This window comes from Melozone crissalis, unplaced genomic scaffold (assembly GCF_028551555.1).
Source record: "Melozone crissalis strain CALT ecotype California unplaced genomic scaffold, PUWL_Pcris_2 ptg000017l_1, whole genome shotgun sequence".
NCBI lineage: Eukaryota > Metazoa > Chordata > Aves > Passeriformes > Passerellidae > Melozone > Melozone crissalis.
Window position 1 is genome coordinate 11,960,909 of NW_026535795.1, and position 26,382 is coordinate 11,987,290.

At 60.2% G+C, this 26,382-nt stretch overlaps 1 protein-coding gene across 2 annotated transcripts; it reads left to right on the plus strand.

Moving 5' to 3' along the window:
• The first annotated feature begins 1,658 nt into the window (after window positions 1-1,658).
• SOGA1 (suppressor of glucose, autophagy associated 1) lies at window positions 1,659-26,180 on the plus strand. 2 transcript variants are annotated; one of them, XM_054274910.1, is made up of 16 exons: window positions 1,659-1,930; window positions 9,924-10,148; window positions 11,646-11,804; window positions 14,186-14,248; window positions 17,254-18,465; window positions 19,457-19,576; window positions 19,696-19,821; window positions 20,306-20,536; window positions 20,684-20,791; window positions 21,031-21,198; window positions 22,176-22,427; window positions 22,552-22,623; window positions 22,998-23,068; window positions 23,301-24,741; window positions 24,837-24,978; window positions 25,864-26,180. In XM_054274910.1, the coding sequence occupies exons 1-16, from the start codon at window positions 1,859-1,861 to the stop codon at window positions 25,890-25,892; spliced, it is 4,491 nt and encodes a 1,496-aa protein (XP_054130885.1). In that variant the 5' UTR covers window positions 1,659-1,858; the 3' UTR covers window positions 25,893-26,180. The 2 variants fall into 2 exon arrangements, with proteins under 2 accessions (XP_054130885.1, XP_054130884.1); XM_054274909.1 differs by having other exon boundaries at window positions 1,799-1,930; window positions 19,460-19,576.
• Window positions 26,181-26,382: the final 202 nt, after the last annotated feature.

Sequence of the window (26,382 nt, forward strand, 5' to 3'; positions counted from 1 at the left end):
CTGGAGGCACAGCTGGCTCAGGACAGAGCAGCAGTGCAATCCCAGCCTGTGTCCAGAGGGTGTTTGGGGAGGGGGCAGGGGGCTGTGGGCTGAACAGAGAGGGGTATTGAGCAACGTGCTAATCAACCCCACGTGTGTTTATTTTGGGCGGATTAAGACCGAGATGTGCAGGGGGTTCTGCCCCTGTGCCAGGCTCGGGTTTGCCCCGGGCAGAAGCAGGCGCTGCCTTGGGGCTGTGCTGCCCAGCATCGGGAATGGAGTCTGAGCAGCGAGCGGGTCCCGGGCTCTGTGTGATGCAGCACAGCACCGCTTCCCGTGCTGAGGCCACGCGGGAAAGCGCAGAGGAGCATTTTACAAACACAGCCGAGGAGCATTTTTCAAACTGAGCCTTTGGACGCTCCGCAGTGGGCTCGGGCCCGGCTGGTAACGTACGGCAGGCGCGGCGGGAGGGTGGGAGCAGACTGGAACAGGCACTCGCTGCTCCAGGCTTCCCCCCGGAGAGGCACTGTGCTCCCGCTGCTCGGAGGAGGCTGCAGCGGCCCTGGGCAGCGTGAGGGGAGCGGAGCTGGCTCGGGGGGGACAGGGAGCTCCCACCCACGGGGCACATCCAGCCCTGAGGATGCCCTGCACTGACAGTGGTGCCCCGGGGGACAGTCACACTCAGTGTCCCTCGGGGACCTTCACCTCCGAGACTGCCCCGGGGGAGCTGCGCTTACAGGGACACCCTGGGGACCTCCTTCCCCAGACCTGTCCTCAGGGACATTTACCCTCGGGGGTGTCCCAGGAGCTGAAATACCCCGGAGCAACCCTCCTGCGCAGGGGTACCGCAGCGACTCGCTCTGCAGGGGACACACGAGGGGACCCTGTCCCCAGGGATGCTCCGCCTGCCATGTCACAACTCCCCAAAGACACTCGTTGCTGAAGACACCCGCGGGGCACCCCTCACCCCGGGGATGCTCTCCCCACCGGGGATGCCCCATCCACCGGGGCAGGGTGGGCTGGTGCGGCTCCGGGCGGGCGGAGGGGTCGCTGTTGCCGCCAGCACGGCCGCCCCCCGCCTCCCCCCACACTCCCTCCGCCGCCTTTTGTTCGCCGCCCGCGCTCGTCCCCGCCCGGCGGCGGCGGGCGGAGCCGGGGCCGGGGCCGGGCCGGGGCCGCAGCCGCAGCCGGGGCCGAGCCCAGCGCAGCGCAGCGGGACATGGAGGCCGCGCCGGCAGCACAGCCGGGTCCCCCCGCGCCGCCGCCGCCGCCGCCGCCGCCGCTCCCCGAGAGGAAGAAGAAGCCGCAGCGGGCGCCGTCGCCCGCCCGCCCCAAGGAGGTGCCGGGCTGGTCGCTGGCCAAGAGCCGGCGCGGCGGCGGCGGGGGACACCCGGGCGCGGCCCCGCGGCTGGCGGCGAGCGGCGCGCACCCGCACCCGCACCCGCGGCGCCCGGGCGGCAGCAAGGACGGGCGAGCCGACAAGCGGGGCCCGCCGGGGGCCCGGGCCGGCGGCAAGGGGCCGGCGGGGCGCGGCGCGGTGCGGCCCAAGGGCCGGCGGCACGGAGCCGACACGGCGGCCCCCGCGGCCAGGAGGAGCGGCTCGGGACCCCGCTCGGTGCCCGCCGCGCCCGGGCCGGGCTCGGGGCTGACCGACAGCAGCTCGGAGGTGTCGGACTGCAGCGCCTCGGAGGAGGCGAAGCTGCTGTCGCTGGAGCTGGGGCTGAGCGGCAGCGATGGCGAGTCCCCGGGCAGCGCCCCGCCGCCGCCGCCCTCGGCCGGAGAGGCGTCGCCGCTGCCCGAGGAGCCCTCGGCCGCCTCCGTGGCCAGCAGCCGCCTGCAGCTCAGCACCTCGCTCGCCTTCTCCGACCTCACCGAGGAGATGCTGGACGCCGGCACCGACGGGCTGCTCCGCGAGTTGGAGGACTTGCGCTCCGAGAACGACTATCTCAAGGTGGGCACGGCTCGGGGTGGCATCCCTGTCACAGCTCGGTGTGGCATCCCTGCCACGTCTCTGTGTGCAGTCATATCCCTGGCACGGCTCGGCGTGGCATCCGTGGCACAGCTCGGTGTGCAGTGGCATCCCTGGCACGGCTCGGTGTGGCACGGTATCCCTGGGCATTAGTGGTACAGCATGGCATCCCAGGGCACGGGTCAGTCAGGGTGAGCATCCCCTGGCTATAGCGTGGTTTAAGGTCCCCAGAGCTTTGCCGGGCATCTGAGGGCATGGCTCAGCATGGTGCAGCATCCCTGGCCTCAGCGTGGCACAGGGTGGAATCCCAGGGCAGGGCTCAGCATGGTGCAGCATCCCTGAGCACAATAGAGCATCCGTGGTTATCACAGCGTGGCATCCCTGTGCGCGGCACAGCTTCCCTGGCAGTGGTAATGACATGGCACAGCACGGCATGGCATGGCACAGCATGGCTCAGCATGACAGAGCATCCCTGGCAATGGCATGACGTGGCATGGCACTGCATCCCAAGGTGTAGCTCCATGTGGCACAGCATCCTCAGGTCCAGCCTGGCCCAGTTCAGCATCCCAGGGCATGGCTGGGCACAGCTCAGCTCAGCCTGGCACGGCTCAGCCCAGCATGGCATCCCTGAGCGTGGCACAACCAGGGAATGCTGGCCTGCCACGCTGTGCCTGAGCTTGACTTGGCACAGCCTAGCATGACTGGATGTAGGGCCTGGCTTGTCTAAGCCTGGCATGGCCATGCTGAACTTAGAGCAGAGCTCAGCTTGGCACAGCATGGTCCAGCTGGGCATGGTCCAGCGTGGTGTGGCACTGCTCAGCTCAGTGTTCCATGGCACGGCTTGGCACAGGGCAGCCTTTGGCACAACGTGGGCCAGCTTAGCCAGGTGTGACCCAGCTGGGCATGGCTTGCCCTGGCACAGCACACTGGGTGCAGCACGACCAAGCCTAGCATGGACCCAGCTTGGCATGGCAAGGCTTGGCACAGTCTGGGCTGGCACAGCTCAGCACGGCATGGATGTGCTCAGCCTGGGACACAGTGTGGCATAACCCGACCCTGTGCAGCTGGGCATGGCCTGGCAGTTGGGCATGGCTCCCTGCTGCTCCCCCTGCTGCTGCTGCCAGACCCTGGGGACATTTTCCAGCTCTCTTCTTCCCATTGGTTCCTGTGCTCCCTGGGGCCATTTTCCAGGTCTGCCTGGTTCACAGGGGCAGACGTGCTGTGAGGGGACAGGGGCACTGAGCCATCATCACACACCAGCCTGGTGGGCACCAGCACCCACCAGGTGCCACGTCCTGGGGTGGCTGCAGGGATTTGGTGCCCTCTGCTCTCCTTCGTGGTGGAGCTGTGGCTGAGCTGTTGGGGCAGTCAGCTGCTGGCAAGCTCAGGGCTGGGTACCAGGGCTCCCCAGCTGCTCTTTGGGTGCTGCAGGCTGCAAGTCAGGCCAGCTCTCCTCTGCTGCTGCCCAAGTTTGTGGAAGTGTCAGCATGCCAGCCCCGAGGTGGGCACTGTGTGATGCACTGGAAGATGCTCAATCAGGCCCTTTGTCCATCAGCAAAGCCGCAGTGCACGACTGCTGTCCCAACTCCTGCCAAAATTAGCAGCAACAGCTTAAAGGCTTTGATTTACTGGGGGCTGGAAAAATACAGATGAGGCCCCTGGGCTTCCAAGAACGAGTGCTGCCATTCCTGCTTCCTCCATTGCCACGTGATCTCCTTCCTGGCAAGCTGCAGGCCAGCAGGGAGTGAGTGATTTACCTGTCCTGAGGGCTGGCAGCTGAAACCCCCTGGCCAGGGACAGTGGGAGAGGGCAGAGCTGCTGGAGGCACGCACCAGGAATGGCCATGGGGATGCTGGCATCATCCCTTCTTTGCCAGGACATGTGCATCCTGCTTATAGCCATGTTTCCATGTTGTAGCTCACTTCTGCTGACTCTGGAGCAGGAGGTGGCTGGGGTGCTGCCCTGGCTCCAGCTGGGCAGAAGCCCAGAGCACGCACCTCTCATGCTCCAAAAACTGTTGGAAGATTTGCCTGGTTTCTCCAGCAAGGAGCAGGAAACTGGGCTGGGCTGCAGCAGAGTGCTGGCTTGTGCCATCTGTGCTAAAAATTCGGGCATTTCAGGATTTAAAACAAAAATAAAGCCCTAACTGGAGGGATTGGCACTGCCCATCTCGGGTGTGGATGAATCAGACTTATCCCAGGTGACTTATTTTCCAAAAAGCTGCAGATGAATATTTTCGTCACGTATTCATCAGCACCAGTGCGTATTTGGAGCGAGATGAGGATTTTTGGGGGTGGGAAGGGAGGGCTTTGGTGACGTGGTGGCACGAGCCAGACGTGTGTGGTGCTACTACACCCGTGTGATGCACGCTGGGCTTGGGAGCTTCCCAGCAGAGCTCCAGCAGTGCCAGCTCACGTCCCATCCTCCCTCAGCTGCCATATAAAACCCACTTGTTTAGGCACATTTCACCCGTTTCTCTTTGCACCCCACATTTGTGCAAGGCTCTGCTTTCATCCTCCTGCTCTGGCTGTGCTGGGATCTCCTCTTGCCCCTGCTCTCAGCTCTCTGCACCTGCTGTGACCCCCCTGGAGGGGTTATTCTGAGTGTTTCCCCAAAAAGGGCTGTTTTCAGAGGCAGCCTGGGGAGGGAGGGAGGAGGTGGCTCGGTGTCCTTGCCCCAGCTCGCTGTTGCTGAGCTGTGTGATGGAGAGCAGCTCCCAGCCCTGCTCAGCAGGCTGGAAAATGTGAGATGTGATACGGCAGCAGCTGCAGAGGGACAGGCAGACAAAGAGTGGGCACGGGAGGGTTTGGAGCAAGGGGAGGGGATGCCTGCAAAGCCTCTCCCTCTCCTCTGCAAAGGAAGGGGTTTAGGCAAGAGCCTGTAACCCTGGGAGCTGAGTGCCCTTTCCTGCTGCTGTCCCCCTCCTGCTCCCTCCCTGAGTCATCCCACATCCCCTGGGGCTCACATGCATTGCCCAGCTCTGTGGAGAGACATTTAATGTGGCTGGGTGCCTTGTTTCCCCCAAGGTGGTCATGCCACCAGCCAGGGCTCTCTGAGAGCCCCCACAGGGGTATATTGGGGGGCTGTGTCTGGGCAGCCTGGTTGGCACTGAGTCCCTGCCCTGCCTGGGAGCCCCAGTAGCCACCTGGGGAGCAGAGCTCTCTGTCGAGCAGCCACCCTGGAAGGGCTTTTGCAGCCTCTTGCCTTTCTGGATGCTGCACAACATGGGATGGGCTGCAGAGAGCCCCCAGCTGTTTGCCTGGGAATTTATGGGGGCAGGTGTAAAGCTGAGAAATGTTGATTTTTTCCCTCACTCTCATTACCAAGGGGGAGCTGCCATGCCAGCCAGGGGCAGAGATGAACACACAGGCTGTTGCACTGAGCTCCAGCATAGCATGGATGGCCAGTGTTTGCTGTCAGAGCTGCTGTTAATGCACCCAGAGAAACCCCTGTGTGTGACATGGGTGTGCCTTGCCCATCCTTTCACCCACTGCACCCTGCCATGGGCTTGTGGTGTGCTGCATTTCCTGCATTCCCCTTGCATCTCCCATACCTGAGCACCCTGGGCAGTTTCCTTTATAAATCCCCTCTGGTTTTTCTTTTTTTTTTTCCCCCCTAGCAAATTCAGGCATAATTCCCTGTGCTGCCTGCCGGGCTGCCTGCTCAGAGTTAATTGAAAGCTGCTGCTTTTGTGCTGTAATCTGGGAGGGAGCCGTGCTTGTTGCTCTCCTGCACTGTAATCCCCATCTTTGCACGGGGCCAGCCGCAGACACAGCCCTGCCAGCACAGCCAGCTCTGCACAAAGGCTCCTCTGCCTCACAGCCAGCCTGCTCCCACCCTTCCTCCTCCTCTGCTGAGCTTTGTGGGGGGAAACTGCAGGGTGTACCCCCCAAAATGCTGTCCATCCTCCATGGGCAGGCTGCTGCTGCTTGGTTGTGCCTGCCAAGGTTACCACAGCCAGCTGTGGGTGAGATGCATGAGCCTGTTTTGTGTCCCTTGCTGTTTTCTGCTCCTTGGAGATAGCAGATCCTGCTGGGTTGCTCAGTGTGTGCCTCCTCTCTGCTCAGAGCTTGCTGCATTTTGCAGGAGCCAAAGTCACCGTGTAACTCCCCTTGGGTAGGAGATCTGAGGGTTTATTTCTGCTTCTGCAACCTGTAAGGGGTCTGGTCTGCACTCTTGAGATGTGCTCTGCCATCTCCACTGGTCCTTCTCCTGCCCAGGGTTATCACCCTAAAGCTCAGCCCTGCCTGCCAAGGTTGCCACAATCAGCCAGGCACAGCCAGCCATGTGTGAGCTGCATGAGACTGTTGTGTGTCCCTTGCTGTTTTCTGCTCCTTGGAGATAGCAGGTCCTGCTGGGTTACTCAGCGTGTGCCCCCTGCTCTGCTCAGAGCTTGCTGCATTCTTGCAGGAGCCAAAGCCAGCGTGTAACTCCCCTTGGGTAGGAGATCTGAGGGTTTAATTCTGCTTCTGGTGTGGTCTGCACTCTGAGGTGTGCTCTGCCATCTCCACTGGTCCCTCTCCTGCCCTGTCACTGCTCAGGGTCATCACCCCAAAGCTCAGCCCTGCCTGAAAGAGCTGATGTCCTTCAATGCATGTGTGGACACAGCTGTTGTCTGTTCTTTCTCTAAAAATGCATGGTTTCTTTTCCCTGAGCTGCAAACAGGCACTTTGCATCCCACCTTTCCGCTCCTTAGCTTCCTTAATAATCTCCCCAGGGAGAGACAGTGTCTCTGAGGTTTGTGCAGAGGAGGATGAAGGTAGGTTGCCTCTTGAGCTCCTCCACTGAGCATAACCTGGCTCCTGCAGCCACGAAATGGGCTGTTTGCTTCTACAACAATCCCTGGGACATTCAAATGAGTCTCTCTGGACTGCAGCTTCCCAGCATTCTTTCCGAGACAGGAGATTTCTGGTGTAAAAAAAAAATATCTTTGAATTTGAAAACCCTGTGAAATCTTTGCTGCTGCAGAGATGGGGTGAGCAGGGTGCCGTGCTGGGTGATCCTGGAGGACAAGCAGGGGAGCAGCCCATGGGTGCTGGGAGGCTGTGACTCCCGTAGGGATGGGCATTCTGTTGTTTACAGGGTGATGGAGCAGCAGGGCAGTCCCCAGGGGTATTTGTGGTGGAGAGAAGTCATTTATCTCCTCCTCAGAGTTGCCCACCTGTCACCATGTCACACTTCATTTAACATCACTTAGAGTGCTCAATGCCACCCCTGAATTTGGGATGTTTCTGTGGGGTCCCTCCCCTCTCCTCCTTCTGCTCTCACCTTAATCCAAACGGATTTTTTGCTGGGTTGGGCATCAATTCCAGAAAATGTGCAAAGGGTGAGGCTCTGTGGCCGTCACAGACCCCTGAAGCTGTGAGGGGACCCCAGTGCACCCCCATGTGCTGCCTTAGCAGATCAGCTCTGTCCTCCAAGCTCTCTCCCTGGCATTTTTCCACTCTCCAATCCTAATCCCTTTACTGTGGCTTAGCAGCATGCTTTACCTCCGTGGGGCAAACTGGGGCAGGCTGTGGATGCCTGCTGCATGCACTCAGAGGATTTATCAGGTTATGGATGTGGGTGAATTCCTGCAGCTGGAGCAAAGACAGGCCCTGCTGTGCTGCAGATCCCCCCAGCCCCACTCCCTGGCTGCATTTCCAGGCTTTGCCCAGGCTGGACTCAGCCTCCCCCTAAAATAACGGTTGCTACAACCCAGAGCATAAACAAGCAGGAGCTCTTAGCAGGGCAAGGCCAGGCTTTCTTCCAGCAAATGCAAGATGTGGTTGGGTTTTTTCCAAGGTCCCTGCTCCCTGCCCTGCTCAGCTGCTGCCTGGGAAAGCCACATGGCAAGTGAGAGCTGGAATGGTGAGCACTGAAGGAGGATTGCAGTTGTATTCCAGCCACGATTCCTTGGTGGTGAAAGGAAGGGTTTTCCTCACCCACTGCAGTGTGCCCTGCTCACCTGCAATCCATAATGCCTTTTTATTTACAAAAGCTCTGCAAGGAATGCATGCCACAAATCAGCTCTCCTGGTTTGCTTTATGGGGGTTTTGCTGTGGCCCTGCCAGGGTGGGGAGGTGGCAGTGCTGGTGGGGGATTCCCATGGAGTTTGTCACCCCATGGTGCATCCCAGCCCTTGCAGGAACATGTGGTTTGTTCCTGGGGGGTTTCACACCTGACATGTCCAGGAGGTTTTCTCTGCAGTGATGCCCCTTCACAGGACAGTCTCTGTCTGTCCCTGAACAGCCTGTCTGTCCCTAGGACCCCCTGTGCTCATCTCAGAGCCTCGGGGCTGTTTGTGTTCTGGGACAGAACAGAGGCAGATCTGTTCTCAGGACCCCCTGAGTGGAAGCAGAGCAGCAGAGGGTGGCAGGACCCTGGTGGCCGTGGTGCCACCGGGCTCCCAGGCCAGGAGATAATCCGGGATTGTCTAATTGAGGTTCTTTCTTTGTTACAAAGTGTTTAAAGCCAACAGTGAGCGACTGTGACTCGTCCCTGCAGCTGCAGGCCCTTTCCCCAGGCTTGGCTGCTCCTTTCGGGCAGTTCTTGCAGCTGGGGCTTTGTCAGGCAGGGCGAGTGTGGCAGCCACTGTGCCAGCGCCTGGCAGAGCCAGCACAGAGCTGCCATCTCGGGCTTAGGGCACTGTCACAGCAATGAGGGGACAGTCCCCTGTCCCCTCTGCCCAGGGGGAATCAGGGCTGAGCATCCCCAATCCTGTGCCACATCCTTTTGTTCCCTCCCTGAGCGTGCCACGGTGCAGAGTGGCAGTGTGAGCCACTCTCAAGTGGCAGTGGCAGTGGCATTGGCAGTGTCAGGAGTCTTTAGTGGCAGGGGTTTTGGTGGACAGCAGATGCTTGATCCCTCCCAGGAGGGATCCCTGGTCCCACTGGGTCTGGTCGAGGAGGACAGCTGGTGTGGTGGGTGGAGTGTTTGCCTGGGGGATTTGGGCTGGCACCATGTTCATGGTGACATGGACAGAGCTTGGTCAGTCCCCAGGGACCATGGGACAGTCCTTGAGCATCCCCATGACCACAGTCCTGTTCTGGGTCAGGAGGTGGCACTGGGAACCCCACAGCAGTCATGTGCCACATCCCCAGAGGAGGCTCTGGGCCAGTGTTGGTGCCAGCAGGATGTCACCCTTGGCCCTGCTGTGGCACTGATGCAACTGCTCTGTGCCAGAGGCTCTGCTGTGCTGGAGGAGCTCACTGGGACAGCTGATGAGGCTGGGAAGAGGTGGAACAGGGACCCAGCCCAAGGACTGCTGCTTGGTGGCAAAACACCAAGGCAGCCTCTGGTCCCCAGCACTGGTGGCATCTGGTTCATGTCCCCACATTGCCTCCCCTAAGAGCTGTCCTCGCCTGCCGTCTCCTCCTTCCCTCGCCTGCCTCCCTGACACATCTTTTCCAAACATAACCTAATTTTTTCTCCCTGTGGCTGCTGCCTGAGCTGCTCCTGCAGCTCCTCTCCCTCCCCCACCTTCCTCTTTCTTTTACCACAAAGGCTCTCAGGCGCTTTTGTTGGCTCTTCCCCGCCATGTGACTGGCTCACCCCTGGGTGACGACATCCAGCTGGCTCTGAGCCTGCTCTGCAAGGATTGGGCTTGGCCAGGGACTTGGAGACCTGTGAAAATGGCTCATGGATGGATGGATGGATGGATGGTGATGGATGGATGGATGGATGGATGATGGATGGATGGGGGATGGATGGATGGATGGATGGATGGATGGATGGATGGATGGATGGATGATGGAGGGATGATGGATCCATGGATGGATGGATGATGGATCCATGGATGGATGATGAATGGAGTATGAATGGATAGATAGAGGGATGGAGGAGAGGATGGATGATGGATGGATGATGGATGGATGGATGGATGGACGGACGCATGGATGCATGCATGCATGGAGGATGGAGAGCCATAGTGAGGTGTTACAGGCGAAAAGCAAGCAGAGCAAGCTGCAGGGTCTAACCCACCATCTCCCTGCAGGATGAGATCGAGGAGCTGCGCGCCGAGATGCTGGAGATGCGGGATGTCTACATGGAGGAGGACGTGTACCAGCTGCAGGAGCTGAGGCAGCAGCTGGACCAGGCCAGCAAGACGTGCCGCATCCTGCAGTACCGGCTGCGCAAGGCCGAGCGCCGCAGCCTGCGCGTGGCACAGACCGGCCAGGTGGACGGAGAGCTCATCCACAGCCTCGAGCAGGACGTCAAGGTCAGCCTGGGAGGGCTCCTCCCCACCCAGACACCCCCCCCAAGGGGGTTTTGATGAGTTGTGGGCAGGGGATGTCAGGGCGCAGGGAGCTCTGTGAGGATGTGCAGTTTGTGATGTGCAGTTTTGTGGGAGGTGTTATAATTCCCTGCTAGCAGTCTTGATGTGGGAAGTGGGGAGCAATGCTTTCAGCTCACAGGTGATCTGAGGGGGTCCTGGTGGTGGAGAGGGCCAGCACTGCCTGAGAATGTGCCTGAAACTGCCTGAAATATGTGAGGCTCATCCTGTGCAGGCTGGAGCCCAGCCCAGCCCTGTGCCCTGGGGCTGAGTTCCCCTGTCCTGCTCCTGTGGGGATGTGATGGGGCCACCACTGCAGGATGGAGGGTGGGGACCAGGACCCTGCAGGCTTGGGAGCTGCTTCTCTCGGCCTTCAGGAAAACCTTGCAGAGCCCCAGGCATGGTGGCACGTGGGGCTGCGGCAGGGACAGGAGGATTTCTGCAGGGTGATGTTGCTTCGCCCTCCAGGAGCCTGGTGAGTGTTTGCTGAGGGCTCTCACCAGCGAGCCTGCTGCCAAGAGGGGGTGCGGTGGCACTCGGAGACAGCTCGGGGTGGATGTGCAACAGCTCGAGGACTGACTTTGTTTTTTGAGCAGAAAACAGCCAGCCCTGGAGCCAAGACGTGCCACAAGTGCTGGGCTGTGAACCCTCCTCGCTGCCCATCCCTGCTGGGGCCCCAATCCCCTCCCCAAACCACCCATCAGCATCAGCTCCCCCCCAGCTTGGGTGGCTGCTGCCAGAAACACCCCCTCCAAGCTTCTCCCTTTCTGGGAAAGAAAGCACAGCCCATCCTCGGGGGAGCAGAGCCCAGCCCCATGGCCTGAGATCCTGCAGCAGGGCTTGCTGCTGCCTCCACAGTGCTGACATCCCAGGCTGTGCAGGAGAGCAGTGGCATTTGGGACAAGTATTGCTGTCCTGCAAACGCAGGAGTGAATGTTTTGTGTTACTAAGCTCCCTTTATGCTGGGTAGTGCTGCTGTGCAGGGACCTGGAGAGGAGGAGCTCTGGGAGGGATGTAGGCACTCTTCACCCTGGGGCAGCTGCTGCTTTTTCTGTAATGTGATGCAGCAGCTCCTCTTTCTCCTGGCCAGCACAGCTGCTGCCTGCAGTGACAGGCAGCCTGCTCTGCTGCTGCCTACCAGCTCTTCCAGCCTGCTGGGGGCTTCTCCAGCTTTGTGGTGTGGGAAAAAGGTGATTAATGTCTCCCAGCATCATGCTAGGGCTGGGGAAGGCAGGATTTGGCCAGGGGACGGGGATGCAGGGCAGCCTTGCAGCTGGTGAAGGAACAAGAGCGGTCACAGCAGGGACAGACACAAGGACCAGTATCTCCCCCTGAGGGTCTCAGTGACTGCCTGGTCATCTCCTCATGAGGGCTGTGGGTGCCCAGGAGCTGGAGTCTCTGCACATGGTGTCCAGTCTGAGGAGAGCCCTGCTGTGTCCCCAGGTGGCCAAGGACGTCTCTGTGCGGCTCCACAATGAGCTGGAGGTGGTGGAGAAGAAGAGGATCCGGCTGGAGGAGGAGAACGAGGAGCTGCGCCAGCGGCTCATCGAGACAGAGCTGGCCAAGCAGGTGGTGCAGAACGAGATGGACAAGCTCAGAGAGGTGAGTGGGACCAGGAGGTGTCCCCAAGGCTCTGCTCATAGCAGGTGTCCTGGCCCTGCATCATGGGATCCCCCAGCCCTGCCTGAGTCACTGCAACCCAAACCGTGCTACAGATGCTTGTGAAACCCGAGCAGCACCTGCCCTCGGCATGCTCCATCCCACCCTGCTGGCTCTGCCCCAGCCAGGGGGGGCTCTGGGACTTCCCCACTGCTCTGGGGACACTTTATATGTCCCTGGCCACTTGCTCAGCCCAGCCCCCTGGGCCGTGCCCAATTCCATCTGGGCAAAGCTCCAAATGATGTGTGGGGTCCCTGTCCCTGGCAGAGAGCCTGGTGCTGGCTGCATCCTGCAGGTTGTGCAGTGCATCCTGCAGTGTCCCAGTGCTGCTGTGGAGCTGGGTGGGTGCACAATCCCCTCTGTGCCCTGGGCAGTCACAAATGTACCCACATGCCCAGGTCCAGGGCACTCCATGTCATGCTCTGTTTGGAACCAGCTTGTGGCTGGGATCTGTGTCAGCCTCGGTGACAGGAGAGGCATCCTGGTGACAGCATGGACTTGAGATCCATTGCAGAGCCCTTGTAACCCACTTCCCTACTGCCCAGGATGCCTTTGGTCCCCGGGGAGCCTCAGGATGGCTCTGTCTGAGCCTCAGGGCAGCGTGGAGGAGGAGGCACAGCCAAGGGAAGGCTCTCAGTTCCCCACTGTGCTTCCTGCACAGGCAGCTCGGCATCTCTGGGGCCATCCCTGCTAAAAGCCCAGCTCCTGGGGGGCTGCAGGATCCAGCTGCAGCCATGCCCTGTCAGCCATGGCCGTGCTGGTGACACTCAGCAGCATCCCCCACTCTGGTGCCTTGCACAGCCCTGCTAACAGCCGTGAAATGGGTTTCCCTGCAGCTGGGAGCTGGGCTGAATAACAAATGGCAGCAGTGGGAGCTGGGCTGGAGCTCAGGAAAACAGGCAGGGAAAGTGGTTCTGTGGGGAGCTCTGAGAGGCAGGCACTGCTGAAGGGGCTGGGGTGGGACACAGCCCCTCCTGCAGCCGCCTGAGCTCTGGGGATACTGCTGGCTCAGAGATGGTCCCCAAGCTCAGCATGGCACACCCCCAGGCTAGCAAGGGCGTTGGGGTTACTGGCTGATTGCAGAGTGCTAATTAGGCAAACATGAGACAAAGTGAGCTAAAAGCCCTCCTCCTCCCTGCTGCTGCAGGGCACAGAGCCTGGCAGAGCTTGTTAGCAGCCAGAGCCAGGGACTGTGCAGGGCTGCACTCACCCCTTGGGGCTGATTATTCCTCCCTCCCAAGAGGTTTCTCCCATAATTGGATAATTTTAGGGGATCATTCCCGGAGGCACAGGCATTTTCCCCTCTTGTGTCTCCTAAAGGGGTCAGAAAAAGTGGGATCAATGTGGGTAGCCCATGCCAAGCCTGCCACACCCAGCTTGGCTTTGAGGGCACCCCGAGGCTGCTCCCAGGGTGGAGCAGTGCCAGCCACATCTGCCCCAGGGTGCTGTGCCTGGGGCTCCTTGGAGCTGCCCTTTGCCAGCTGCAGTCCCCAGCAGGGTGTGGGTGAGGGATGTGATGTGGCACCAGCAGCCCCTGGGAGAGGCTCTGCAGCTCCAGCAGCTCCAGGCATGGTCGTGGCCTTAATAGGAAAGCCTGGAGCCCTGCACCTTGGCACAGGCAGCAGCTTACATTTCACAGCTGCTTTCTCTGGCTGGGGGCCTCAGCACCCGCTTGGAAAGAGGTCCAGGGCAGCTGCATGGATCAGCCAGCACTCATGGGAGGCTCTGTGCATGTTCTTGAGGGTCTTTCCCCAGATAACTGGCTCTGCTCTGGGCACCTCCATTTTTACCATGTTTTTGCTCTGCCTTATTGCTCTGCCTGCCTTCCCCACCTCTCAGCTGTCCTCACTAGCCTGGACATTGTCCCTTGTGTCCCCTTGTGACCTTGACAGCAGAGTCAGCATCATGCTGCTGAGGGAGCAGCACACATCCCTTGCTCGGGGAGGTGATGGCGAATGTCATCATCTGCTGCTCCCACACTGGAATGTCCTGAGAGCTGTCCCTTGGCCTGGGGGCTGGATTCCCTGCTGCATCCAGCCCTGACAGGGACAGTGACTCAGCCTCTCCACTCTCCATGGCTCATTTCCTGCTCACTCCTGCTTTTTCACTGCTCCTTTGCCTGCAGGGGGAATTTCTGGCCAAACCTCATGATGTGATGCTTGCCAGTCCAGCTGCCTCAAAGCAAAGGGAACACCAGGGCTAGGGTGTTCTCCTGGGGTCCAGGAGTACCTGGGAATGTCAGCACCAATGTCCATGCACACTGAATCTGTCTGTCTGTCACTGCTGGGGTGCAGAGCCATCATAACTCCCTGTTCTTCCTGCAGAACTCCCTGAAGAAGCGGAGCTCTCGCTCCTTGGGCAAGACTGAGAAGAAGCCATCAGTGCAGGTACCAGCACCTGAGCACCCAGAGTATCACCTGAGCACCCAGGGCACGCCACAGTGACCCCCCAGCCCCCCAGCTCATGGTGCCAGCTGGACACTGAGCCCAGACCTGGAGCAAATCCAGGCATGGCAGTGCCATCCCCTCCTTGCAGGGCTTTGCAGAGCTTTCCTGCCTCCCAGAGCCCCTGCATAAGGGAGGGATTGATGTGCTGGGCCATCCTCTTTGTCCTCACTCGCTCCCTTGTCTCATTTATCAATGGAGCAGCAGTGCCTTTAACCCTTTCCCTGTGTAAGGAGCTGAAGGAGTTTGGCTTTGACACTGCAAAGCTGCTCCTGCTCCTGTGGCTCTTGCAGCCTGTGTCCCTCCAGCTGTGCTTGAGGGTGCCCTGGGAGCTTCACAGGGTCTGGGGGAGCAGAGGGTCCCTGTGGGGATGGCTGGAGGCCACAGCACTCCTGCCCTCTCAGGAGATTTGCCGGTGGCAGCAGGATTTCAGCTGTCACTTGCTGTTGAGCTGAGCTGCTGTGACTCACTAATGCTGTTACCAGGGCTTGGAGAGGCAGAGCTGCTGTTGCAGGGATAGAAAGGCAAGAGGAGAAATCCTCTTTCAAAGGCAACAGACCTGAAGGGTTTATTTTGGGGAACAGATCTGCTCCCCCAAAGCTGGGACACGGAGGCAGACCATGGAAAGACACTCCTGCAGGAACCCTGAGCAGCCCAGGGGGTTTGGGTGGCCTGTGTCCTTCTTGGCACCGGCCCTTCTGTGCAGCCACAGGACAGAGACCCCCAGGCCCTCAAAGACTTTCCCTTCCAGTCCTTATTTATCACCTCCCTTTAGCTCCATTCTTCAGAGCCCTTTCTGACCGGCTGATGGCCCCAGCATCCTTCCCCTCAATTCCCCAGAGAGCACTTACAGCCAGCTCTGCCCTGAACTGAGGGAGCTCCTCCATCACCCCCTTCCTGAGGCTGAGCCCCTCATCTGCCTCCTCTTGGGGCAGGAAACAACCCCAGCCCCCTCTGCTTCCCCATGGAGCTAAGACCCTTCATCCTGGGGTCAGGGTGGCCCCAATTCTGCTTGGACCAGTGTTCCAGGAACTCTGGGTTTCCCCAGGTGGGTGCAGATGCCCCTGCATGTGGCCCCCATGGGCTCCCTGTCCCTGCTCAGCTGTGGCTGGTGGCCCTGTGGCACAGATGCTGTGACTCATCTGTGGCTTCCTGGGCCCCTTTCCTGCCTGGCTGTGCTGGCTGAGCTTCAGCACTCCCCAAAAATGGAGCTGGGGGGACAAACTCAACACTGAGATCTCCCCAGACCCCAGGAGCACTCCAGGTGGTCTTGGGGACCTGTGTGTGTCTCTTTGCTGATGCCATAGAGGGACACACTGTGGTGCTGCTTTATTTATTCCCCCTGGGAAAACAGGAACTGAGGTCATGTCTGCCCTGCCCACAGCAGCCCTCCCCTAATCTCCTCACCTAATTAGAGGGGCACAGCTTTAATGCGCCTTAGTGAGGTCGTGTCCCGGTGCACAAGCATGGAAGTGCAGCAGGGTGGTTCCTGTGGTCACTGCAGGACATTTAGGGAATAAATGGCACCCCAAGCTCATGGGAACCCCCTTTGCATCACCCCTGGCCTTGTTATGAGCAGTGCAGGAAATCAGCAGAGTAAATACTGCTGTGGGGTTTGGGGTGAGCATGGGTGTGGCTGGGGGTGCAGAGCACCCAAAGAAGGGGGCAGCTTGTTTTTTCCAGCCAAGGAAAGGGGAAAGGGGATAAGTTCAGCCAGGCAGAGGGGTACCAGGGCCAGCAGCCACCCAGCCAAAGGGTTTGGGCATCTCCAGCACTGCCCAGCTGCAGTGGGTGCAGCGAGGTGAGGGGCACTGCCCAGCCAGTCCCCTCCTGGCAGTGACCACAGCTCAGCTCAGAGCACTCCGGTGACCCCAGGGCACGGGAAGCTGCGAGCTGGACGTCAGGAAATCCTGGTCCTCCATCCAAAAAGCTCCCAGAGCAGAGAAACGGTCTGGCTGGGCAGGCAGCCAAGAGCCTAACTGCTGAATAAAAAAAGAACACATGGAGAAACGGTCCTGGGAAGCAGAGGGGCTTGGGAAGGGACTGGTGAGCTGGTGCTGAGGCTTTGCCTGGGTTTCAGTGCCCTGGCAAGGTGGTGGCAGCAAGGCTGGGGATTGGGACTTTGAGGGGTTTTCAGCAGCTTCTTTGCCCTGTGATGAGAGTAGGGGCTGAGTGAGAGAAGCAGAGCCCTGACAAGAGCATTTCAGTGGCAGTTTTGGGGAGGAAGCCTTAATAACCCTGTGGAGTCCTGAGATCTTTCCCTTCCCCTCTGCCCTGTTGTGGATCAGGCTGGATTGGTCCTTACATCCCTGCTGATGGCTCAGTGTCCTTCTTGGGGCAAGACCCCAAGGTCTCCTCATCCAGGCCATCCTGTCCCATCTCCAGGCTCACCCTGAAAGTCTCCAGGATGGATCTCAAAGCTTTTCCTCCTCCAGGAGCAGAGCCAGCAGCTTCCCTGGGATGACTGGCATGGGAGGGTGGCTGTGACCGTGTTCACAGTGCTTCTTGGATGAGGGAAGAGACGAGAATCTGATTCTATGTTTCAGAAGGCTGATTTATTATTTTATGATATATATTACATTAAAACTATACTAAAAGAATAGAAGAAAAGGTTTCATCAGAAGGCTGGCTAAGAATAGAATAGCAAAGAATGATAACAAAGGTTTGTGGCTCGGCTCTCTGTCTGAGCCAGCTGACTGTGATTGGCCATTAATTACAAACATCCAACATGGGCCAATCAAAGATTTACCTGTTGCATTCCACAGCAGCAGGTAACCATTGTTTACATTTTGTTCCTGAGGCATCTCAGCTTCTCAGGAGGAAAAATCCTAAGAAAAGGATTTTTCATAAAAGATGTCTGCGACAGGTGGCATGTCCCCAGGGCTCTCTGGGAATCACCATGGTTCCTGGGAGCATCTTTCTAACACCCACCCCCTCTGGGTCCCCAGGAGGACAGCGCAGACCTGAAGTGCCAGCTGCATTTTGCCAAGGAGGAGTCAGCCCTGATGTGCAAGAAGCTGACCAAGCTGGCCAAGGAGAACGACGGCATGAAGGAGGAGCTGCTGAAGTACAGGTCCCTCTATGGTGACCTGGACAGCTCCCTGTCCGTGGAGGAGCTGGCTGACTCCCCCCATTCCCGCGAGGCCGAGCTGAAGGTCCACCTCAAGCTGGTGGAGGAGGAAGCCAACATCCTCAGCAGGAGGATAGTGGAGCTGGAGGTGGAGAACCGCGGGCTGCGGGCGGAGATGGACGACATGAAGGGCCAGGGGGACAGGGAGCTGCCGGGGCAGGACGCGCGGTTCCTGGCGGGCGTCTCCGGGGACGCGGGGGACACAGTGGCCGAGCTGCGGCGGCACCTGCAGTTCGTGGAGGAGGAGGCCGAGCTGCTGAGGCGCTCGCTGCTGGAGCTGGAGGACCAGAACAAGCTGCTCCTGAACGAGCTGAGCAAGTACAAGTCGGAGCACGAGCTGGACGTGACGCTGTCGGAGGACAGCTGCTCGGTGGTCAGCGAGCCCTCGCAGGAGGAGCTGGCCACGGCCAAGGTGCAGATCAGCGAGCTCAGCGGCAAGGTGAAGAAGCTGCAGTACGAGAACAGGGTGCTGCTCTCCAACCTGCAGCGCTGCGACCTGGCCTCCTGCCAGAGCACCCGGCCCATGCTGGAGACCGACGCCGAGGCCGGCGACTCGGCGCAGTGCGTGCCCACCGCCGGCTGGAGGGACGGTGTGGGCAGCAGTGAGCCCGACGGGCAGGACAGGGGGCTGGGCACTGGGAAGGTGCCCGATGGCCCTGCCAAACTGCTCAAGCCCAAGGACGTGGAGACCTTGCTGGGCATCCGGGACCAGGCGACGCTGGTCAGCAAAGCTATCGACGTGTTGATTTCGGATGCCAACGGGTTCACCGCGGGGCTGAAGGCGTGCTTGGACAATGAGTGTGCGGGAGTGCTGCTGGGCGAGGCGGTGGGCAGCGGTGGTGACAGCCCCAGCGATGCCAAGCTGATGAACGTGCTGCTGATGAGGCTGGGCGTGCTCCAGCAGGACCTGGGCTGCTTCGTGAGGAAGGTGGACCACCTCACCGGTGGCTTCAAGGAGCACACGGACTCGTTCCCCTTCTCCAGCCCCAGCAGCCACGATGTCACCAAAGAGCATGCCTCTGACTTCCAGGTATGGCTTCTTCCCACATCCCTCACAGCAGCTGCCGCTTTATTTGCCACCATGTTTCCTCCTGCTTTGACGGAGCAAACCCTGATCCCCACTGTAACCTCCCTCCTGCCTCTTCAGAGCAAAATCCAAACTAACACCTCACTGCATGCCAGTGGCACTGGGGACAAGGTAGGACTCTGCTCCAACAGAGTGTGCCCAGGGCAGGAGGCAGTGGGCATCCTGGCACAGGCTGGTTGTGCCAAGGCTGCCCTGCCCATGACCACGGGCTCTCAGGTGCAATCCCACCTCAGCAGGAACTGATGTTTTGGCTGCTCTCCCTAGGTTAGCCCAACATTGTGTTTCAGAAGTTCTTTACTTGTTGGGGATGAGCTGGGTGGGAGGAGAGCAGCCTGCAGCTTCCGAAAGCAACCCAAATTGCAGGGACCCCACTTGCAGAAATCCTCCATCCCCAGAAACACCCAGGCAGGGTAATTGGGAGAGCAAAGGCTTGAGGGCAAATCTGCATCCAGGGGAGAACACCTTTGGAGCAGTGCAGAGCAGCTCATGCCCTGCTGTCCCACTGTCCTCAGGGGTCCCAGCTCGTGCCAGGGGTGTCAGTGGTGGTGGGGGCTGCAGGCACAAGCCCCTTTCTGGAGCACACTCCCTTGTTCAGAGTCCTATTGTTCTGCATGTGGTCCCCCCAGCCCGAGGTCCCAGTCTCCCCCAGTCACTGCATGGCACCGTAACTGGTGTTTGCACATTTTTTCCCTCTTTCTCTCTTTTTTCCCCTTTCCCCAAACAATCCAGGCCACGTGTCTCCTCATCCTGTGTTTCCTTTTGGTTTCTGCATTGTCTCCCGCCATGGTGATGAAGCTCCTTCTCCTCCTCATCCTTTTTGTTGTCTTGTAGTTCTTTACTGTTTCGGAGACCCATTGTTTTGTTTTCTGTTTTGTTTTTTTTTCTCCCTTCCCGCTCTTTTGGTTTGTTCTCATTAACTTGCCCACGCATGCAGCAGCCTGATTTTAGGGACGCCGACCCTTTCCGCATCCCCCACGCCAAGGACACGGACCCCGCCCACGCCCGGAGCTACAAACCCTGCCGGGCTGAGGAGAGCGACTCCTACGCCACCGAGGTATGGCACAGCCTGGGAGCCGTGTCCCCTCGGCCACAGGGCTGTGGGACAGGCTTTGGGGGGCTGGGGACAAGGGAAGTGCAGGGCAGCTTTGCCATCCCCTTCTGGGGCTGTTACAGATGAAGGAGCTGCAGCTGGTGCTGTCCGAGGCCAACGAGAGCCTGCGGGGGCTGCAGGAGCAGCTCTCACAGGAGAGGCAGCTGAGGAAGGATGAGGTGGATAACTTCTCACAGAAGATCTGCCAGGTGAGTAGGGAACAGCCTCAGCCCTTGGGAGACAGCTGTCCTCAACCCATGGCACTGCCACCTCTAGCCTCAGCCCTATGACCCACTTGGGGACCTGGGTGTCACTGGGAGCACACACAGCATGTCCCATTTTCAAGGCTGAGCACACTCCTTGCACATGGAGCCATGCAGGGCTTCCCCCCATGGCCCTGCTGTCCCCAGCAAGCTCCAGAGTGGTGCAGCTTCACCAGATGGGGATATGGGGCTGGCACCAGGCTCATATCCCATTTTCAAGGCTGAGCACACTCCTCCTTGCTCCATGTGCAAGGGCTTCCCCCATGCAGGGCTTCCCCCATGGCCCTGCTGTCCCCAGCATGCTCCCAGAGTGGTGAAGCTCCCCCGGATGGGGATATGGGGCTGGCACCAGGCTCAGCCCAGACCCTGGGTGGGAAGCATCACATGGCTGCCACCAATGCCTGTCCTGGAGCCACTCGTCTCTCCGCAGCTGAAGGAGGACCACCAGAAAGCACTGCTGCGACGGGAGTTTGAGCTGCAGAGCCTCAACCTGCAGAGGCGGCTGGAGCAGAAGTTCTGGAGCCAGGAGAAGAACCTGCTGGTGCAGGAGTCCCAGCAGTTCAGGCAGAGCTTCCTCCTGCTCTTCATGAAGCTCAAGTGGTTCCTCAAGCGCTGGCGCCAGGGCAAGGTGGTGCACAATGAAGGCGAGGACTTTCTGGAGGTACAGTGGGCTGTCATGGAGGGGAGACCACACTGTTGGGTGTGTCCCTCATGCCTGTTTGCTCTGCCCAGGCCTGTTTGGGTGTCCCCCATCCCTGGCCAGGGCCTGTGGGTCCCCATATCACCCCAGCCATGGTGTTACCCACAGGTGAACAGCATGAAGGAGCTGTACCTGCTGCTGGAAGAGGAGGAGCTAGCCCCACAGCAACAGGCAGACAACAAGATGTGTGCTGGGGACACCTGGACTCCCAACACGGTGAGCAGGGTCCCCATGAGCCCAGGGGGTGGGCCAGGGTAGGATCAGCCCCTGCTGTGGCTGGTGGCTCCTCTTGGGGTGTGTGCCTGGGTGAGGATGGTCCCTTGCCCTGGTGGCTTCCCCTGTCCCTCACCTTGGCAGCAGCCTGCAGGGCTGGGATGCAGAGAGGACAGCTCCCACAGAGTCCCACCCTGCTGGGTCCCCTCATGCTGCCTGTGCTCACCCCTGTTCTCCTGCAGCCCAACGAGTGCATCAAGACTCTGGCAGACATGAAGGTAACCCTGAAGGAGCTGTGCACGGAGCTGCGGGAGGAGCGGCGCGGTGCCAGCGAGCTGCAGCAGCAGTTCACCAAGGCCAAGGCTGCCTGGGAGATGGAGCGTGCTGAGCTCAAGTGCCACATCGCCCAGGTGGGAGCCCTGGGCACCCTGTGGGCTGGCAGAGCCCCCCCTGTGCCTGCTGGGGGGCTGGGGGCATGCCTGTGCCCTGTGCCAAGCGCTGGGCTGGGAGCAGGGTGGCACTGTGGGAATCTTAATTAGCAGCCACTCAGGCAGGAGAGTTTCCATGGCAACGGGGCTGGCACGGAAATCTGCCTGTGGAGCAGCAGAGGATGCTCTTTATTCCTCTGTCTGGGGAGGGTGGGATGCGACAGGGGCTCAGCATCCCCCCTGAGGACAGGCAGCTGAGAGCAGCATCAGAGCCCACCTCTCCCCCACCCCATCCACAGTGCAGGATCCCTGTGGATGCTGCAGAAGGGATGCACGGCTGCAGGGAAGGCAGGAGGTGGAGAGAGGGCAGCCTGGGCAGTGGGGGAAGCTCCTGCCTGTAGGATGAGTCCCACCAGTCCCTCAGCCCTGCCCTCCCAGTGCTGAGAGGTTTCCACTCATGCTGTGCTGGCAGCAGCCCATGGCTGCACATCAGCTCTGCTCCCCAGCACTTTCCAGGCAGGATTTCTCCTGGCACAGCATGAGTCCCCAGTTCCACTATCTCCTCCTCAAAAGCGAGCAGAGCAGCCATGGTGGCAGCACCCCACTGGTGCTGCATCCTTGGGGGCTGCTCAGGTGATGGTGCCCCTCTCCAGGAGCCATGTCCTGCAGGCAGGAGCACAGCCAGGCAGGCAGGACATTCAGCCTATGTCCTGCTGGGTGACCATCTGCTGGCCAGCTGGCATGATGTGGCTGCAAGCCACGGCTGGCCATGGCTTGGCCGTGCCATGGGCAAGCCATGTTGTGTGTGTCACATCCTTGGGGACATGCTTATTGCCCAGCCCGGCAGCATGGGACTGGCACTGGCAAGAGGGATGCCTGCAGCCCTGCCCGTGTGCTGGAGATGTCCAGCACCACACTGGAGCCCTGGGTCCCTCACAGCCACTACTGTGTCCCCACAGCTGGAGTCAAAGGCAGGCAAAGGGATCGCAGAGCGTGCGCTGCCAGACTGGAAGGTGGCACTGAAGAGGGAGCGTGAGGAGCACCAGCATCTCCTGGCCGAGTCCTACAGCGCTGTCATGGACCTCACCAAGCAGCTGCAGATCAGCGAGAAGAACTGGAACCAGGAGAAGGTGGAGCTGCTGGCTCGCTTCAAGGAGGAGCAGCAGCAGGCAGAGCAGCAAGCGAAGGACCTGCAGAACAAACTCAACCAGGTATAGTGTCCCCCATCCTGCACGTGTCCTCCAGCCTCTGCTGCTTGCCCCGAGAATGTTTTGTGCTTTTGCTTGCCCAGAGAGGCTCGTGTTGCACCTGTTGAGTGATCAATGCATTCTCCAGTTGCAGAAAGGATCCAATCCATGGGCATTGAAGCACTCTGAAATGGAGAAGCACGGCAGCAACTGGAAAGAGGTGGGTAAAAGAGGGTGGAGTGCTCTCAGGATGCTCCTGGAGCCCAGATATGTGCTAAGGTTAGATTGGAGGATGTATGAACACAAATTAACACCCCCTTAAACAGCAAATGAGGCTTCAAGGGAGAACACCAGAAAATGAGAGAGTGAAGTGCATGGCTGAACCCCCAGGAGCTTCTGTGGGGTTAGAAAAAGCTGATTTTAAATAGATGTGGTTGCAGTAAGCCCCATGGAGTCCTGGGACTGCTGTGCCTCGGTGTGTGGGGAAGCTGGTGGTGCTGGAGGGGAGCAGGATGCAGCCCCCGAGCCCCAGCCCATCTCTGTGCTCTGGTCCTGTGCTTGCTGACCCTGGAGCTTTCTCCTGTGCCCTCCTAGGCTCTCAATGAGAAAATCACAGACAAGGAGACAATCTCTGAAGCAGAAGCCAAGGGAACCAACCTCAAAAGGTGAGTGTGCTGGTGCCTCCATAGTCCCTGAAACATAGAGGGCTTGACATCCCTGAGAGTCACAGGGGAGATGCAGCCCTGTTCCAGGGTAGTCCTGGAACTAAAGGGCTCCCTGTGAGAAGCAGGACTGGGGGCCCAGGAAGGTCCCATTGGGGTGGGAACAGAGTGTCTCAGCTATCCCCCAATCCCCTTCCCTGCCCTGTTTTGATCCCTATCCTGTCTCCTCCCACAGGACCAAGTCTGTTTCCTCCATGTCAGAGTTTGAAAGCTTGCTCGACTGTTCTCCCTACCTCTCTGGAAAGACCGTGCCAGGGCTGGGTGACCATGCCCGGTGCAAAAAGTCATCCTCAACCACCCAGATGCTGCCCAACGGGATCCGGGACAGCGCCAGCCTCCCTCCCTCCAACTGTACATATGTGAATATCGAACAACCTGTCCCCGACAGCCTGGCCAAGGAGAAGCTGGGCATCTCCTCCTGGGACTACTCACGGGCAAGCAGCCTCTCTGGGCACGACCCAGCTCAGAAACAAATCCAGAGGAGCTACACGGCCCCCGACAAGACAGGGATCCGCATCTACTACAGCCCGCCGGTGGTGCGGCGGCTGGAGGCGCCGCTGGTGCACAACAAGGAGGGCAAGATCATGATCGAGCCCGGATTCCTGTTCACCATGGCCAAGCCCAAGGAGCCGGAGGAGTCGGCCAGCGCCGAGGGCACCTACAGCCAGTGGCTGTGCAACTTCTCCAAGCAGCAGCAGGAGCTGCTGGATGGTGGCACGGGAGAGAGCGCGGTGCCGCCGGTGTCACGCTTCCCCCCCTCTCTACACGACCTGGAGATCTCCGGCAACATGAGCGACGACATGAAGGAGATCACCAACTGCGTGCGCCAGGCCATCCGCTCCAGCTCGCTCGAGAGGAAGGTGAAAAGCACCTCCAGCCAGACCGTGGGGCTGGCCCACGTGGGCACACAGACCATCCAGATGGTGAGCGTGGGCCTGCAGACCGACCTGCCCCGCGGTGCCGGCATGCACGGCAAGAGCTGGTCCCCGCGCAGCTCCTCCCTCGTGTCCATGCGCAGCAAGCAGATCTCCTCCTCCCTGGATAAGGTCCACTCCAGGATCGAGCGGCCATGCTGCTCCCCAAAATACGGCTCTCCGAAGCTCCAGAGGAGGTCTTCCTCCAAGCTGGACGCCTCCAAGGACAGGAGCCTGTGGAACTTGCACCAGAGCAAGCAGAACGGCTCTGCCTGGGCCCGCTCCACCACCACCCGCGACAGCCCCGTCCTCAGCAACATCAACGATGGCCTGTCCAGCCTGTTCAGCGTGGTGGAGCACGCGGGCAGCACCGAGTCCATCTGGAAGCCGGGCTGCCCTGAGAGCAGCCGGGCCAAGCCCGAAGCACCCAAGTACGGCCTCGTGCAGGAGTTCTTCAGGAACGTTTGCGGGCGGGCGCAGAGCCCCACTGCCCCCCAGGAGAAGAAGGAGGCTACTGGGGAGGAGAGCAAGAGAGCCGAGCACCCCAGCCCTGCCACCCACCACGAAAACATCTCCCGTGTCTTGAACAAGAAGGTCCTCAAGCAGGGCAGCTGCGAGGACCCCAAGCCCTCGTCCCCTGGCCAGGGCAGTAAGGACGCAGCCCTGCGGGACCCCGACCTCATCTCGGCTCTAGCCAGCGAGGTAACGAGGCACAGAGCCCCCCGGGGTGTCCCGCTGTGGCGGGGGACAGGGTGCCTGACCCCTCTAACTCCGCTGTGCCCTGTCTATCTTTGCAGGACACGGCGTGTGACTGCAGCTCCCAGTCCCTCACCTCGTGCTTTGCCCGGCCGTCCCGCTCCGCGGTCCGCCACTCCCCCTCCAAGTGCAAACTGCACCCCGCGGAGCCCCCCAGGGCGGAGGAGAAGCCGGGGGCCTCGAGTGAGTGAGGACGGGGGGCCGGGGGACGCAGCGTGCCTGCCATCCACTGTCCTGCCGGAAGAGCGCCCGCGCTGAGCCCGCGGGGCCCCTCGCGGAGGCGGCGCGGGCTCATCTGTCTCCTAAACGTCCCCTCGGCCCCGGGGACGCTTACGAAGCAGATGTGGAGCCAGAGGTAGCCCCGGGGTGCGGGGACACCCTGGCAGGGTGGCTGCGTCACCTCCTGCCTGTGCAGAGGTGGCACCGGGGCGTCCTGGCTGGTGCCACCGCGCCGGGAGTGTCAGCGAGACCCTGCTGTGCCGAGGGCTGAGAAAGGGAGAGCAGCCAGGGGAGGCTGCTGCTGTCGATAGGGAGGGCTGGGCCGCTGTAGGGGTGATGCTGCAGCCACCCCGCGGATGGAGGGTGCTGGTGCTGGCTGTGGCTGCAGCATCCTGCCCATGCCGGGCCCATTGCCCGATTGCTGTGCGGTTGCATCAGCCGCGGGCTGAGTGTGCTTCCCCGGCAGGAAGGAGGAGGGAGGCTCCCTGTGCTCACCCGGGCTGGGCTGGCTCGGGGCCCTCCTCGGCCACCCTCCTGCTCTTGGGGTGCTGCTGAGGCCCTTGGCTGCTGGCAGGGATCCGGGTGGTCCCCGGGCTCCTCCAGCTGCAGGGTGGGATCGCTGGGTGCACAGCGTGGGGAGAGGTGGCCTGTGCCTCTGTGTGTGTGTGTGTGCACATCCCCTGCTCCCAAGGGGTTGTGGTGCCCCTGCCTTGCACCCACCTCCCTGCTTGGGGCCACTTGTAGTTATTTCTTCTCCAAGTGCTGAATATACATATTTCTCTTTTTTTTTTTCTTTTCTCTTTTTTTTTTTTCGTTTCTCCACTTCTGGCCCTGCCCAACTCCGGACAGCCTGCAATGTAAAACCAAGTGCATTTTAAAAATACCGAAATGAGCTACTTTGGAGAGGCACCAATTGGATTAAGAGATTGTGGTTTGGGAGGCTGCAGCGTGGCCCGTGGTCTGCGCCGCACGTCCCTCTGTCACCACCAGAAAAAGCCTTACCCAGGGAGGGAGGGGGCAGCAGCCACAGCCCCCACAGCACTGCAGAGCTCCTGGGGCTGGGGGACTGCGACCCAGTCCCACACAGAGCAGCCTTGGTGCCCCTGTGCAGCTCCAGGAGAGAACAGAGATTTCTGAGGCAGCTGCCTGACCTATTTTCCAGCCGCCTGCCAGGGGCCAGACAGGGATTCACCCAGATGGAGCTGCCTGCAGATGCCTGGGGCTCAACGCATTGCTCTGGGGCTGTGTGCCTTGTTCTGGGGGCTCTGTGCACAGCTCCAAGGGCTCTGCATTGCCCCAGGGGCTCCATCCACTGCTCCAAGGGCTCTGCATTGCTCTGGGGCTCTGCACAGTGCTCCAGGGGCTCTG